Source organism: Armigeres subalbatus, chromosome 2, assembly GCF_024139115.2.
Source record: "Armigeres subalbatus isolate Guangzhou_Male chromosome 2, GZ_Asu_2, whole genome shotgun sequence".
Lineage (NCBI taxonomy): Eukaryota > Metazoa > Arthropoda > Insecta > Diptera > Culicidae > Armigeres > Armigeres subalbatus.
Genome location: NC_085140.1, coordinates 29,232,081 through 29,247,807, shown reverse-complemented (window position 1 = coordinate 29,247,807; position 15,727 = coordinate 29,232,081). Strand labels below are relative to the sequence as shown.

General features: G+C 41.6%; 3 protein-coding genes and 1 long non-coding RNA gene across 5 annotated transcripts in view; 2 read left to right on the top strand and 2 right to left on the bottom strand.

The window, feature by feature from the left end:
• Positions 1-4,488: 4,488 nt before the first annotated feature.
• LOC134218405 (gastrula zinc finger protein xFG20-1-like) lies at positions 4,489-6,336 on the top strand. The gene is made up of 2 exons (XM_062697358.1): positions 4,489-4,694; positions 4,898-6,336. Exons 1-2 carry the CDS (start codon positions 4,578-4,580, stop codon positions 6,125-6,127), a joined length of 1,347 nt encoding a protein of 448 aa, XP_062553342.1. The 5' UTR covers positions 4,489-4,577; the 3' UTR covers positions 6,128-6,336.
• Positions 6,337-6,657: 321 nt separating this feature from the next.
• On the bottom strand, positions 6,658-7,662 carry LOC134208889 (zinc finger protein 39-like). Its single transcript, XM_062684847.1, has one exon. It carries the CDS (start codon positions 7,660-7,662, stop codon positions 6,658-6,660), a length of 1,005 nt encoding a protein of 334 aa, XP_062540831.1.
• LOC134218401 (transcription factor grauzone-like) overlaps positions 7,597-15,727 on the bottom strand; it is an 89,988-nt gene continuing 81,857 nt past the window's right edge. For both annotated transcript variants that reach the window (XM_062697350.1, XM_062697351.1), the window contains exon 4: positions 7,597-7,776. Coding sequence is in view for 1 of the 2 variants with exons in the window: in XM_062697351.1 (XP_062553335.1) it covers position 7,776 (1 nt within the window). In the remaining variant the exon portion in view is untranslated. The remainder of the gene's footprint in view (positions 7,777-15,727) is intronic.
• LOC134214189 (uncharacterized) lies at positions 13,049-13,798 on the top strand. The gene is made up of 2 exons (XR_009979699.1): positions 13,049-13,175; positions 13,236-13,798. It is a non-coding gene; the product is annotated as an uncharacterized LOC134214189 (long non-coding RNA).

The following is a 15,727-nucleotide window of genomic DNA, read 5'->3' as shown; positions in this document are numbered from 1 at the left end:
ATGTTAGGGGCGGCTGATCATCGTCCGAGTGCCAGCGGGGGACTCTAAGTGAAACTGTGCACCATGGTCCACCGGATATAAGGAGGAATGGTCCTCCGGAAATTTAGGGGGTTTGGTGTCAGGCCCTGCAAGCCAGCCTTTAAAAATCATAAGCAACGAACAATCAACAGGAGAGTACGGACCGGAACCATCGGCGAAGACCACTGCGACGAAAAGGGACTAGCGATTGGAAACTCGGTTCGTGGAACTGCAAATCTCTCAACTTCATCGGGAGCACACGCATACTCGCCGATGTGCTCAAGGACCGTGGATTCGGCATCGTAGCGCTGCAGGAGGTTTGTTGGAAGGGATCAATGGTGCGAACGTTTAGAGGTAATCATACCATCTACCAGAGCTGCGGCAACACACACGAGCTGGGAACAGCTTTCATAGTGATGGGCGATATGCAAAGGCGCGTGATCGGGTGGTGGCCGATCAATGAAAGAATGTGCAGGTTGAGGATCAAAGGCCGGTTCTTCAACTTCAGCATAATCAACGTCCATAGCCCACACTCCGGAAGCACTGATGATGATAAGGACGCATTCTACGCGCAGCTGGAACGTGAGTACGACAGCTGCCCAAGACACGACGTCAAAATCATCATAGGAGATTTGAACGCTCAGGTTGGCCAAGAGGAGGAGTTTAGACCGACTATTGGAAAGTTCAGCGCTCACCGGCTGACGAACGAAAACGGCCTACGACTAATTGATTTCGCCGCCTCCAAGAATATGGCCATTCGTAGCACCTACTTCCAACACAGCCTCCCGTATCGGTACACCTGGAGATCACCACTGCAGACAGAATCACAAATCGACCACGTTCTGATTGATGGACAGCACTTCTCCGACATTATCGACGTCAGGACATATCGTGGCGCTAACATCGACTCGGACCACTATCTGGTGATGGTTAAACTGCGCCCAAAACTATCCGTCATCAACAATGTTCGGTACCGACGACCGCCGCGGTACGACCTAGAGCGACTGAAGCAACCTGATGTCGCCACTGCATACGCGCAGCATCTCAAGGTAGCGTTGCCGGAAGAGGGTGAGCTCGATGGGGCCCTTCTTGAGGACTGCTGGAATACAGTCAAAGCGGGTATATGGGTCGAAGTCGACGGAACGATTGGTTCGACGAAGAGTGCAGACAGATTCTGGAGGAGAAGGACACAGCGCGGGCGGTCGCCCTGCAGCAAGGTACCCGGCAGAACGTGGAACGTCATAGACGGAAGAGGAGACAACAGATCCGCCTTTTTTAGGAGAAGAAACGCCGCCTGGAAGAAGCGGAGTGCGGTGAGATGGAACAGCTGTGCCGTTCTCAAGAAACACGCGATTTCTATCAGAAGCTCAACGCATCCCGCAAAGGCTTCGTACCGCGAGCCGAAATGTGCCGGGATAAGGATGAGAGCATCTTGACAGACGAACGTGTGGTGCTAGAAATATGGAAGCAGCACTACGAGGAACATTTAAATGGCGCTGAGAGTCATTACGTCAGCTACGTCAGTTCAGCGGACGATGGAAGCCAACCAGCCCCCACCTTGAGGGAAGTTAAGGATGCCATTTAACAGCTAAAGACCAATAAAGCAGCTGGTAAGGATGGTATCGGAGCTACGCTCATCAAGATGGTCCCGGGAAAGCTGGCCACCTGCCTCCACAAACTGATAGTCAGAATCTGGGAAACCGAACAGCTACCGGAGGAGTGGAAGGAAGGGGTTATATGCCCCATCTACAAGAAAGGCGACAAGGTGAAGTGTGAGAACTTTCGAGCGATCACCATCCTTAATGCCGCCTACAAAGCGATATCCCAGATCATCTTCCGTCGCCTGTCACCATTAGTGAATGAGTTCGTGGGAAGTTATCAAGCCGGCTTCGTTGACGGCCGCTCGACAACGGACCAGATCTTTACTGTACGGCAAATTATTCAAAAATGCCGTGAATACCAGGTCCCAACGCACCATCTGTTCGTTGATTTCAAGGCGGCATACGACAGTATAGACCGCGTAGAGCTATGGAAAATTATGGACGAGAACAACTTCCCTTGGAAGCTTACCAGAATGATCAAAGCAACGGTGGATGGTGTGCAAAACTGTGAAGATTTCGGGCGAACACTCCAGTTCGTTCGAATCGCACCAGGGACTAAGACAAGGTGATGGACTTTCGTGCCTGTTGTTCAACATTCAAGCACAATGTTGGTGTCATGCGGAGAGCCGGGTGTAACAGCCGGGGTACGATTTTCAACAGATCCAGTCAATTTATTTGTTTCGCGGATGACATGGACATTGTCGGCCGAACATTTGCAAAGGTGGCAGAACTGTACACCCGCCTGAAACGTGAAGCAACAAAAGTTGGACTGGTGGTGAATGCGTCAAAGACAAAGTACATGCTTGTGGGCGGAACCGAGCGCGACAGGGCCCGCCTGGGAAGCAGTGTTACGATAGATGGGGACACCTCCGAGGTGGTCGAGGAATTCGTCTACCTCGGATCCTTGCTAACGGCTGACAACAACGTTAGTCGTGAAATACGAAGGCGCATCATCTGTGGAAGTCGGGCCTACTACGGGCTCCAGAAGAAACTGCGGTCGAAAAGATTCGCTACCGCACCAAATGTGTCATGTACAAGACATTTGTTCTCTACGGTTGTTCTCTACGGACATGAAACTTGGACCATGCTCGAATAAGACTTGCAAGCACTCGGAGTATTCGAGAGACGGGTGCTAAGCTAAGGACCATCATTGGCGGTGTGTGGTGGCGAAGAATGAACCACAAGCACGTTCAGGTCTACGGCGAACCCATTATCCAGAAGGTAACTAAAGCCGGAAGGGTACGACGGGCAGGGCATGTTGCTAGAATGCCGAACAACAAGCCTGCAAAGATGATGTTCACTTCCGATCCGGCAGGTACGAGACGGCGTGGAACGCAGCGAGCGAGATGGGCAGACCAGATGCAAAACGACTTGGCGAGCGTGGGGCGTATCAGAGGATGGAGAGATGCGGCCTCGAACCGTGTATTGTGGCGTAAAATTGTTGATTCAGTGTTACCGTGACCTGCCCTAATTCCGCGCATCGCCTAATACCGTGGTTTTTATAAAAAATCAGAACCTGGCTATTATGGACATCATATTATTTGGTGAAATGTTCAAACACAATATGTTTGAACATTTCACCAAATAATACGATGTCCATGATAGCAAGGTTCTGATTTTTGATGAAAACCACGGTATTAGGCGATGCGCGGAATTAGGGCAGGTCACGGTATCTGTTTAGATGTAAACTAAATAAATGAAATGAATTCGTCGCTTTAACATATGGAATCCCAGAGCGACCTATGTAACAAAAACGCAAAATAAAACAGTTACTGCATTCATTTAATTTATTCAGCTTACATCTAAACAGATAACACTGAATTAACAATTTGACGCCAAAATACACTGTTCGAGGACGAATCTCTCCACCCCACGCTCGCCAAGCCTTTTTGTATCTGATCAGTGGAACTTTTTTGCAAATTTCATTAGAAAGGCCAAAAACGCATTATAGGGGAAAAATCGCATGTTTTCTATCATTTTGCATTAATTAATAGGCATACCGGCATACCTACCTACATTGCCACCATTACTAAAAACATTTTTTTTCGAATTTGATTTTTTTAATAATTCCGAAATGCAATGTCCGGTCGAGCCAATTTTTAATAGCAAATCCCCTCCGAATGCAACTTGTTGCGAGTAAATCGGGCAATGCTAAGTACCAAAAAGTGTGTCTACAACATTTGTACACGTACACCCCCTCGGTTCTTCGAACTGAGTCGATCGGTATATAACACTATGGGTCTCCGGGACTTCTATCAAAAGTTGTTTTTTGGAGTAGTCCTATACATAATAGCCTTTCGGTACAACTTTAAAATTGGTGACACAAGCAATTAATCGACTGCTTTGAGCGTGCTTACAGCGGCACACTAGGAGTTAACTTTCTGAAATCAGTATGGCGAAAGGCATCTAAGGTTCGATTTCTCCAAATTAAGCACTTTAATCGAAAAAATATTTGGTAGGCGTAGTAGGACACCATCCCTCATAACCGGTACCAATTAGTTTTTCATGAAAAGTTTCTAATTTTGAGAAAACCAGCGTTAGATGTCTTTCGCCATACAAATTTCAGGCGGTTAACTCTTGCTGGCTATTTTGTGCATATACTATAGCGCCTGGATGTGGCTGCGGCGGGTAAAAAATCAGCCACTGCCAATAATTCATTGAGAAAAGTAAAAGTTGATGACACAACCAATTGTGTTTATTCTAAGTCTTGTATGAAGTGAGGGATTTCAAATGAAGCGAGAATTGTCGTGGTACCTCCCATTTAAATTATTACCCAGTCCTCTCACGTGAGACGTGTCGAAATCGACTCGAGTCATTCGAGACGCAGAATATATATGTGCAGGCCCTTTTGTAATGTGAAGCGAGATACGTCAAATATATAAACAAACTGCTCTGGCGATTTGTTCTGTTTAGATTTTTTCACAAAAAACGAATTCAATCTTTTGTTTTTTTTTTATAATGACTACGCTGATGTCCGGTGGATGTCGATTATGTTTGGATTCAAATGGTGACAAATTTACCTCGATTGAAAATCCACAGCTGATAAAGCAAATGGATAGAGTCTTTAGCTTTTCGGTGAGTTTCTACATAATGGGAATATACATACGTTTCACCCAACAAATTTGATCCATACGAATTGGATTCGCTTACAACAAATAAAGTGATGTTTCTTTATATTTAGATAAAAATGCATTGAACTTCAAATATGTTGTACTGAATATATTTAAACTACCTACCTACCCTACCTTCATTTTTCTTTTGTTCATTTTACAATCTAGGTCATACCAATTGATGGTGTGAGCAAAGATGTTTGTCAGCATTGCTCGTATATCATCACGGAGTTCTACCAATATTCGGAACAGGTACGCCTCAATCAGGAGGCTTTTCTAAGAGCGCCACACCATCAAACTTCATTGTTGGACTCCGAAATCGTTTGCGAAGACATCAAAGTCGAATTGCACAGCGATGAAGAATTTACAGAAACTTCAGCAAGGCGTGATTGTTTGTTTCAAGATATCAAACTCGAACAGAACAGTGATGAAGCCTTACCAGACGAACAGCAGCAAAACCATTCGAATGCTGATAATGAAAATTCGCAAGCAGAATCTCTATATTCCAGCAAGCTACCAAAACGTAAAACAGCTAAAATCTCTCCAAGCTTGAGTGAGAAGCTTAGCGGCGACGATAGATTTCTCAAAGAACACTTCAGCCTATCATGTGAACTCTGTGGTGCGACTTCTTTGACTTTTGCGAAACTGCGAAGCCACTTCCGATTAAAACATGACATCAACACTGCATACGTTGTGTGTTGCGACAGGAAATTCATCAAACGAAATGACATTGTAGAGCATGTTAAATGGCATCTGGATCCTAATGTCTTTCAATGCGAATATTGTCAGATACGTTATAAAAGCGGAAAATCGTTATATAGTCACCAGCAAGTCAAACATATGACCCATGGTCACTCGGAATCACAATCCAAACCATTGCCAATAAATGATGAAAAGGTTGAAACTTTGAGAAATGGCAACAAAGAATCTACTGCTGAATTTACAAACGAGCAGCTCAAGTTTTTGCAAACCAAGCGTCAACAGGAGGATCAATTTCTCAGCGATAATTTTACTTTTACATGCCATCTATGCAATGCGACGAAACCGACATTCTCGATACTGCGGAATCATATTCGTGCCGTACACAAAACCTATCACATATATGTGACATGCTGCAATGAAAAGTTTCGCAAACGCAGCGACCTGATAAGCCATATCAAAGGCCATACCAATGTTGAGCAAACAGAGAGAACCAACCAAGAGAAACAATCCGAGACGTTCGAATGCACCGATTGTAGAAAAGTTTTCTCGAATCGGTTGACACTGAAAAGGCACATTGTTTATGTACACGCCAGTCGCTATTATTGCGTTCATTGCAACAAGCAGTTTTCAAACAAAAGCAACATGCAGCGGCATGTTAACAGAACGCACAAAAAGTTTGATATGATTGCTAAATAAAATATTACTTTAAAGTCATGTTTTTATTTGGTATGATGTATGAAATAACGCATACATTGACATCATTCTTTTTAATTCAGAATCGAAATTATCCCTATTTTCAATCGAAAGAAATAATGCTGACGTCGCAAAAAACATTCACATTCTTTGATCAATCCAGAATGGGGAAGATGCACATATGCGCAATAAAATCATGAAACAATTAACAAGTGTTTTTCACGTTTTTTTTGTTGTTGCCCCTGTCAACCTTTATTAACCTAATAGGACAGCTTTGTGAACGATCTGCGAGTTTTTTTAAGTGACATACAAAGAAGTTTTTATAGGAATCTTCAAACGGTCGTGAAAAGTAATCTTTTTATAATTATCTTTAAAATATGCTATTGATAGGTTTAAAATAATAACTAACCTGGTAACCTTTAAGACAGTGGCAGGAACGATTAATCCTGAACTAAATCTAGTCCATCGAGTCCTTTGTTCGAACTATTCCTGCTTTGCGTCCATTTAACGATTCTCCTCTCTGGGTGTTGAGTTCAACTCAGAACCTGTGGTGCTTCGATACCTTTGTGTACATTGACATGCAGCTCATATGTTGTTTTACATTGAAAATACTTGCTGCAATAAGCGCAAACAGCGCCCATGCGGTGAACCGTTGCCATATGCCTATTCAAGAAGAACTGATTCGAGAAGTAAGTCTTACACATTGAACACGCGTTTTGGTGTCTTTTCATGTGTATATTGAGCAAAGCTTTGTGCTCGAAAGATTGCGGGCATTTGTCGCACTTGAACTTGACAGGCTCTATTTCACCTGCACAGTGAGCAGCTTTCATGTGACGTTTGAAAAAACGACGCTGCACCCACCAACCGCAGATCTGGCACGGGAGCCGTTCGTTGTTATGTATGTGTTCCTCGTAAAAATGCAATTTCATATCCGGTTTGCTCGCAAAATTTTTGTTGCATTTAATACAGGAATTAGATTTTTGCTCGCTTTGATTGTGCATCTTGATTATGTGATTCGTCAAACTTGATTTAAGCTTGAAAGGCTTTTTGCAATGTAGACATCCTAGATGGTTCTTTTGGCGCAAGTGTTTAACGATTAGATTTCTATCGGAAAATTTGCCACCACAACACACCACTAATGCTTCTCTCTCTTGATGCATGTTTTGAAAATGACTATTCAGATGTGTAAAATTTGGAACACTAGTGCCGCATATATAGCAAGTCATATTAAAATGTTCCTTTAAAAATTGATCCTCTATATCCTCAACTTTTTCCGCTAAAATCTCGTTTATAAACTTGCTTGTACGCGTTTCCTTGTTAGGCTCGAGCATATTTTCCGTGGTATCGTTTGTCTGCATGATTTGTTCCTCGGCGTTAGAATGTTCAACGTTTGATTCCAGCAAGAAGCCATACGATCCTATTTGTTGTAGGTCAAACTCTTGTGAATTGTGGTCACTGTTTGAGGTTTCTTCTGAGTCCACTTCTATAACACTATCTTCGTACACTGATTCACCATGCGCTACGGCATTCAATTGCATAGTATTAAGAATTACTTGGTTCATGCGCACTTTCTCGGAATACTGGTAGAATTCTGCGATAATATACGTACAGTTTCGACACACACTCGAGCTTAATCTCTCTTCGGGTTCCACCTATAAAGAGAAGAAGTGTTTTATCTATCAAAATCGATTGATTGACTTAATCTACCATATGTTATTTGGTCAGCCACTTTGTCCACGTTTGGCATTACTGGGCTAATTGCCCGTATGACTTAGTTACATTGTATTTCGTATATAACCTTTAGTTATCCCTATGTATAATGTGTGTGAGGCTACAGTCTACGAAAAATTTCTGATTGCTATGGATGTCTGGATGTCCCCCAGAACCATCGTCCAGCAACTGGACCGATTTTTTTAAATAGCTGGGGATTAAACCCATGGCTTGTAAGGCGAACGTGTAGCCACCACGCAAAGGGACCCCCTATAAAAAATGTTGCCAATGTCGATGTATAGAATTTGTTGGGCGTTTGCCTCATGTTGAACGTTTTATTCATTAATTTACGATTAATTTTTAAGATATGATTTATTTAAAACAATAAACAAATAAAAACCCAGATTAATCCACTTAGCGGTGACGAAGTCTTCCTCGATTCAATCGTTTGGTTTTGCCTTAGTGTGATACACATCATGAATAATTACCTTATTCTTAGCTTATTAGCCTTCTTAGCCTTAATTTATATAGTTCAACGCACCATTTTCTTCATAACTTTTCAAACGCAATGACCGATCACGATTATATTCAATAGTGACTGGGGTTTGTTCCCCGTCGAATGCAACTTGTTGCAATATGAAAAAGTGGCTAATGTTTTTCGGATTTCGTGTGCAAACACACACACGGACACTTACATTTGTTCATATGAAAAAGTGGCTAATGTTTTTTGATTTTCGTGCACACACATACACATGGACTCAGACATTTGTTCTGCTCGACGAGCTGAGTCCATTGGTTTATAACATCATGGGTCTCCGAGATTTCTAAAAAAAAGTTCGATTTTGGAGTGAAATTGATAGCCTTTCGGTACAACTTTGTGTGCCAGAGGTGTACCCGCCTGTTCTACGAAATCTCACGACAAGCTGGCAAAGAAGCAAAATATATGGCTTTGTCGGAAGTCAATTTGTATGTCAAGCTTATGAAGGATGTTGGGAAAACCGTTTCCAAACGTATCACAATTCAGGAGGACAATTAAAACTGTATAGCCTTGTTGTGGTTAGATGAAGAAATTAATCTAACGACGCACATTGACACACGTTACAACATTGTAAAAGATTTGGTCAGTAACGGTATCATGAATATTATCTATTTTCCCTAAAGAACTAATGATTTGATCAAATGTTGGCCAGAATGAAACTAGAGAAGTTGCGGGAGAATGCCATGCATAACTTGAGCAGGAGAGAAGAGGTATGATGACGTAAGTCGATCGGAGGGTTCAGTCTTTAGGAGGTGTATGACCGCAGCTAAAAGTGGTTTGAACCTCCGTAAGTTTGATAAGAAAATTATTTTGAGCTTTTTAGTGGAATGTTTTCACCTGTCATAAGACGTAAGTTATTAACTGCAAGGTTTCAGAGCCAAGTTAGCATTTTTGCATTCGTATCATGTAGCTGGTCTCCAGTAGCCTTGCGAGCAATGGCGTAGGATTGTCAATCAAGATAGCGAGTTCGATTCTCGGTCAGGGTCTAGGATGTTTTCGGGTAGGAAGCATTCTCGACTCCCTGGAACATAATGTATCCATCATACTCCCCACACAAGACACATACTCATGCAATGGCGGGAAAAGAAAAGCTTTCAATAAACTGAAGAAACGCTAATAGAATACTAAGTTGAAAAACAGGCCAAGTTCTAGTTGGAATGTAGAGCCATTGAAGAAGAAGAAATCATGTGGTCAACACGATGATGCTTTTATGTTTTTATTTCCAATCCGAAAAATTAATATTCTACAACGGGTCGGGAAATCAAACCTAGCCACGTTCAGCAGGATCTTGCTTTGTAGCAGTGCATCTTACCGGACGGCCTCAGGTTATTTTTACGGATCAACAATTGCAATAATTAAAACTTCAGCAAACACTGCACATTTGTACTTACTTGGAAACTGAAAACCTTATCTATCTGTTCATTTAGAGGAGAGTCTTCGATCGAGCTGCAGCATTCTACAAGCTGTTTCAAACATAGCCGACATCCACCAACAAGGGACATTACAGTTGCCATTTTCAATAAGGAAACTGCAAAAATTAAGAAATAGATTTGAATCTTTCAAAATTTGGGTCAAATTAAATGATATTTATTTACCTTATTTTTTGTTCATTCAGCGATTGTAAACAAGTTAAACAAGTCCAGTCGTACTGCAGTGTCAGTAGAGATGTCGCTAATTAATCGATTACTTCGATTAATCGATTCATCGTTGTGATAATCGATTACTACCCAATGATTAATCGATTCAATATTCGAGATTTAAAGGCCACCAAAAGATATTTTAGTTACTAGATAAAGATTGTCGCTACTGTTCCCTTTGTTCTGCTGTCCGAAACATGTGTGGTACATACCTGTCAAATCGTATGGATTTTCCTTCTTTGACATTTAGCTCCCCTATCCTCGCCAGCAAAAGATGTTCCGGACAGCGACGACAGCGACAATCTTTATCTAGTAACTAAAATATCTTTTAGGCCACCTTACAAAAGATATTTTAGTTACTAGATAAAGATTGTCGCTACTGTTCCCTTTGTTCTGCTGTCCGAAACATGTGTGGTACATACCTGTCAAATCGTATGGATTTTCCTTCTTTGACATTTAGCTCCCCTATCCTCGCCAGCAAAAGATGTTCCGGACAGCGACGACAGCGACAATCTTTATCTAGTAACTAAAATATCTTTTCACCTTACACCTCGAGAAAATTTTTCCGCCCCGTAAATGGGCCGGGATTTTGATTTTCCGTGCCCAAATTCCGAAACCATCGCATATGTAAAAATACATAGGGAATAAATCCGCGGACCAAATTCCCGAGGTGTGAGGCCACAGACAAACAGACATAACACATTGAACATTTACTCGTCAAAATCATCGTCGTGCAAACACTAGCGACATCTGTTGATCTCAGTTAGTTGGGCAAATCATGAACCAGATGGCGGTAGTGAGCAAATGTCAAACTCGAGCAAATCCGATGCGCGCGCCACGAGTGTTCGATTGGCCAACTAATGATTTTTTAATTGACCAGTAAATCAGTGAACGATAGAAATTTTACGAGTGTTATGTCTGTTTGTCTGTGGTGAGGCTGTACCCTAATCGGTTGCTGAAGTTACTAATCGATTAATCTGGATTTTACGACATCATAAGGATGTTGCAAGTTAATCGATTCATCGTTGTGGTTATCGATTTATTTTGAATCGATTACTTCTCAACCTTCTCAACAATTCAATATACGATAAGAATCGATTAATCGGGATTTCTTTAAGATGTCGTAAATTAACCGATTACTTCGATTAATCGATTCATCGTTGCAATAATCGATTAATTTTGAATCGATTCATCGTTGTGATAATCGATTCTATCACTTGGCGACAGCGATTCTGTCTCAGTTGGTATGGAAGCGTAAATAGAACATTGCCTGCAGCGTCCCAACGATAGAATCGCGGCGACTAGTTGTCGCCGTCGCGGCGATGAAAACGCTTAGGTCTGGGGGAGCCTTAATCCATTCAATAATCGACCAGAATCGTGAGTAATCGATAAGTTACTAAAAACCCAGATTAATCCACCTAGCGGCGATGATGCCTTTCTCGTGCATCGTAAAATGTACTGAAAAAATCACATAGGAAAGGTCAAAAAAGCACTTTAGGGGGATAGATCGCATATTTTCTATCATTTTGCATGTTTTTGCATTAATTACTATGCATTCCAACCATTCTTGAAAAAAAAATTATTTTTTCGATTTTGAAATTTTTTTTCCACCTTGGGAAAAAAACAATGATTTTTCAATAACTCCGAAATGCAATGTCCGATCAGGCCAATTTTCAATAGCAAACAATGGGACCGCATTCCCCGTCGAATGCGACTTGTTGCGAGTAAATCGGGTAATGCTAAGTTCCAAAAAGTGTGTCTACAAAATTTGTACACATACACACATACATACATACACACAAACAGACATCACCTCAATTCGTCGAGCTGAGTCGATTGGTATATAACACTATGGGTCTCCGAGCCTTCTATCAAAAGTTTGGTTTTGGAGTGAAATTATAGCCTCTACGTATACTTAGTATACGAGAAAGGCAAAAAGATATTTTAGTTACTAGATAAAGATTGTCGCTTCTGTTCCCTTTGTTCTGCTGTCCGAAACATTGAGATGAGTGACGTTTAGCGCTCGCACACTAATGTGCAATTCGGCATGTGTGAAAACATGTTTGTTTTCCTTCTGCTCATAACACAGAGAACAGACATGGAGGCTCGAACAAAATTTCTTGCAAAACATGTGTGCAGAAACACACCGAACCTCAACGCCATCGACGTCGACATTGCAACTCACAATCTCATTTTGACAACACGATGGCGCTGCTATGCTCTTGCATGCATAACGACACTAGCGCACAGTGGCATTTTTTGATGACGCTAGCGCTAATTATGCACGGGATAACGGCGACATTCCAAAGTTATTTCAAAATGAACAGTACAAATTTATCACAACATGGCGAGTGCAGCTTCAACGTCTGTTCTCTGTGCTCATAACCTCAAAAATGCTCGGGTCATCACAATGATTTCAAAAGAGTCAAAAAATATATGGAAATATACTCATTTTTACCCAATCTTTGCTGAGTAGCACCATCTAGGAGTGTTTGTTTTCCTTTTATCGCCACTCACACATTCGGACGTGAGAATCTCAATGTCAAATCGTATGGATTTTCCTTCTTTGACATTTAGCTCCCCTATCCTCGCCAGCAAAAGATGTTCCGGACAGCGACGACAGCGACAATATTTATCTAGTAACTAAAATATCTATTGGATTTTACGACATCTCTATAGATATATATACACGGTTAGAAAAAAGTACCTAATATTATATACTACACAGAAAAAAATTCCATGGTAACAATTACTATTTTGTAGACTACGCAATGTTTTCAAAATGTAACCTCTCATTTCGGTTACATTTATTTTGTAAATATGTTGTACATAGTTTTTTCCCGTTTAATCCGATATTTTTTTTGTATTATTCGTTTTTTTATTTTTTATTATTATTACTCTTTTTATTATTTCTATAATTATTAGTACTATTATTTTGGCTATTGCATGAAAATTATGGATCCGTGAACTGAAAAAAAATGAATTAAAAAAAATAAATATCGAAACAATCCTTCTAACCCCATTGAACACCCTACATCCCTTTTTACCACACACCGTTACACCATAACGCCACTGTTGACTACGACTGTCAACCAAGAAAATCCTATACCAGGAAAGACGAACCCCTTTAAAAGCCGCTGTCATCGAGACGGACGGTCTCTATTAGGTGAACGCTTTTATCACCGACAGTCGATTCTTTTTTTAACGTTCCATTTCTTTCTGGCAGTGAGTACGCGAAGCCATTTAAAAGTAAAAGTGTAGCCCTAGTGTCCCGCGAGGTGTAGCTAGTCGAAGTCCGGCCTAAAAGTTCGCCGCCGGAGACTGCTTCGAAGTGCCAAGTAAAGTGACTTGAAGAAAGCCGCCGGAGAAAGCGAGAACCGGCTTCCCGTGTGGAAAGTGTGGAGGCTTAGTGCACTAGTGGACTCAAGACTAAACCTCGACGCCAATAGCCTTCGCGTGCTGCTCTTGAAGACTTCCGAGCGTTTTCCGTTTTCTCGGAACCGACGAAAAGAGGTGCTGGCCAATCGAAGATCCTGAATCAGCGGACCGCTGGAAAGGGCCACGTCTGGGATCCCAATTCGAAGCAACCAAGGTTTGAAGCAGCAGAACGAGATGGTCCGTCGAAGATGCGTCGTAGTACTCGGCTACCCGACCGCCGATCGGGTCCCGTCACGACGATCAGGAATCCCACGATGGTGATGAGATTATAAAGGTGTGTAACCCAACCTGTATCCTTTCTCCTTTCTTTCCGAATGAAAATTAAAATGAACTATATAAACTAAATGTAAATTACGCACGTTTTTTCAATTTTCATGCTGAGCCCTGCTTACTCTACCATCTCACGCGTGTTTGGTCCACTTTGGCCAGAATTTTAAGGGAAGTCCTTCCGCCTCCCAACAAAAACTCATTCTAATTCTTCCTGGAGCCTTATATAGTAAAACGACCCTGATTCGCAGGACAATAGGTGTCCTTAGCAAGTTATTAGTCTTACAATTGGCGCTCAACGAAAAATCAAAGAAAAGGTTTCCATTTTAACCTTAAAGTGGAACCCTTTCATCCGTGCTCCGGGAGGAATTGGAATCCTTTCCAATTGTTCTTATCAATAGGTTCATTGTTATCGGAAAGGTATTGTAACCACAGTGAATGTGCTTTTGTTCGTATGAATGGGTTCGAGTGATGAAAACCGCTTCAATCGTTCTTCTTTCATAAAATCTAAAAGAAATTTAAACTATTGTTCTCGACAGTGCTTAGTGATTAACTTGAATTAGTAGAGTTTGATTAATATTTAGTGACTTTTTCATAATTTAGTGCTTTAGTAGTTCAGTGGTAATTTAATTTCTTTTTTTTCTGGAAAATTTATATTTTGGGTGAATTTTGGTTAGAGTTAGGGAAAGTGAAACCGCATAATTGAATTTTTATTTTATTATTTTAGCTATTTAGTATTATATAACATTATTTTGGGCTACGGTCGTGAATTTGTAGCATTAGTAGCTTAGTCTTTGGGTGAACAGTTTTTCTTATTTTTATATTTTGTAGTTTCTTCAATAAATTATTCAGAAATGGCTGAAGCACAATTGAGTTTAGAAGCCGCAGTGGAAATGATCAGAGAACAGTACCACTCTTTGAGGGTGGATCATCTATCTCCGGATGAGCTCGATTTTGAGCTGGACATCCGCTCAATAGTAATTAGGGATGACCCAACCTATTCACGGAGGCGTAGAAGCCTTCGAGACCATTTGAAAACGGAAAAAGAGGAGCAAAAACTGATCAACGTTAAAATAGAAACAAACTGGGAGGAAACTATACAGTATTTCAGACGATATTATGAGGATATTAGTAAGGGGCTTAAGGAGAATGATCGTAATCTAAGAGTGAGAGGTGAAGCCAAACTACTACATTTTGGGCATAGGATTGTACTTATTCTAAAGAATTCTGAAGAGTCTGGCGAGGGGGAAAACTTTTTGAAAGCTATGCTCATAGAAGTAGTGAAGCTTCTGAAGAAGTATTTCGTTACGAAAAGTTTGGTGCCTAATGCCGCGAATTCGGATGCTTTGGGTGATCAAACGCTTATCGAACTGTTCCGTTCAGAATGTGATATCACAGATCGATCGGAAAGAAATGATATGGCAGGGACAGAGGCTCACGTAGAGGGTGCTACGCTTCGGGAATTCGAAATGAGTGAATGTGTCCGTCAATTGAAAGCACGGATAAAGCAACTTGAAGAAGAATTGGGAAAGCGAGATAAATCAGGGGAGAGACAGATTCAGAGAAATGAATCTACAGCTACAGCTACAGATTCTAATGAACAACGGACAATCTTGGAGGTGTCTTCGGTTGGTACCACTTTATTAAATCCATCCTACACTACATCGCTTTGCTTCCCAGGCGCTAGCATATCTAAGCCGACCACCAACGTAAGTTTCACGGTTCCGCAAATCCATTCTTCAGCTTTGCCTCAAGTTTCTACATCGTGGCATAGTCATCTTCAAAATACATCAAATGTTCAACCGCAGGGTTACCCGCAAAATGCGAACCACTGGTCAGGAAATCCAACATCCAGTTCCCTACCTCCTTTTAACCAGTACTCGGGAGCCTCGAACAATATTAGCACGCAGTATTCCAACCCATGGTTGGGTGCTTCTAATGTAAGTGGGAGGGCATACTCCAACCCGTGGCTGGGAAATCCGGGTTTGGGTACTGCTCATACGACTAGTTCAT

Excerpts from the sequence above, each read along its gene's own strand:
- LOC134218405 (XM_062697358.1), top strand. The coding sequence starts at position 4,578 with ATGACTACGCTGATGTCCGGTGGATGTCGATTATGTTTGGATTCAAAT. Across the intron at positions 4,695-4,897 it reads ATAGAGTCTTTAGCTTTTCG|GTCATACCAATTGATGGTGT; the intron begins GTGAGTTTCTAC and ends TTTACAATCTAG.
- LOC134208889 (XM_062684847.1), bottom strand. The coding sequence starts at position 7,662 with ATGCAATTGAATGCCGTAGCGCATGGTGAATCAGTGTACGAAGATAGT.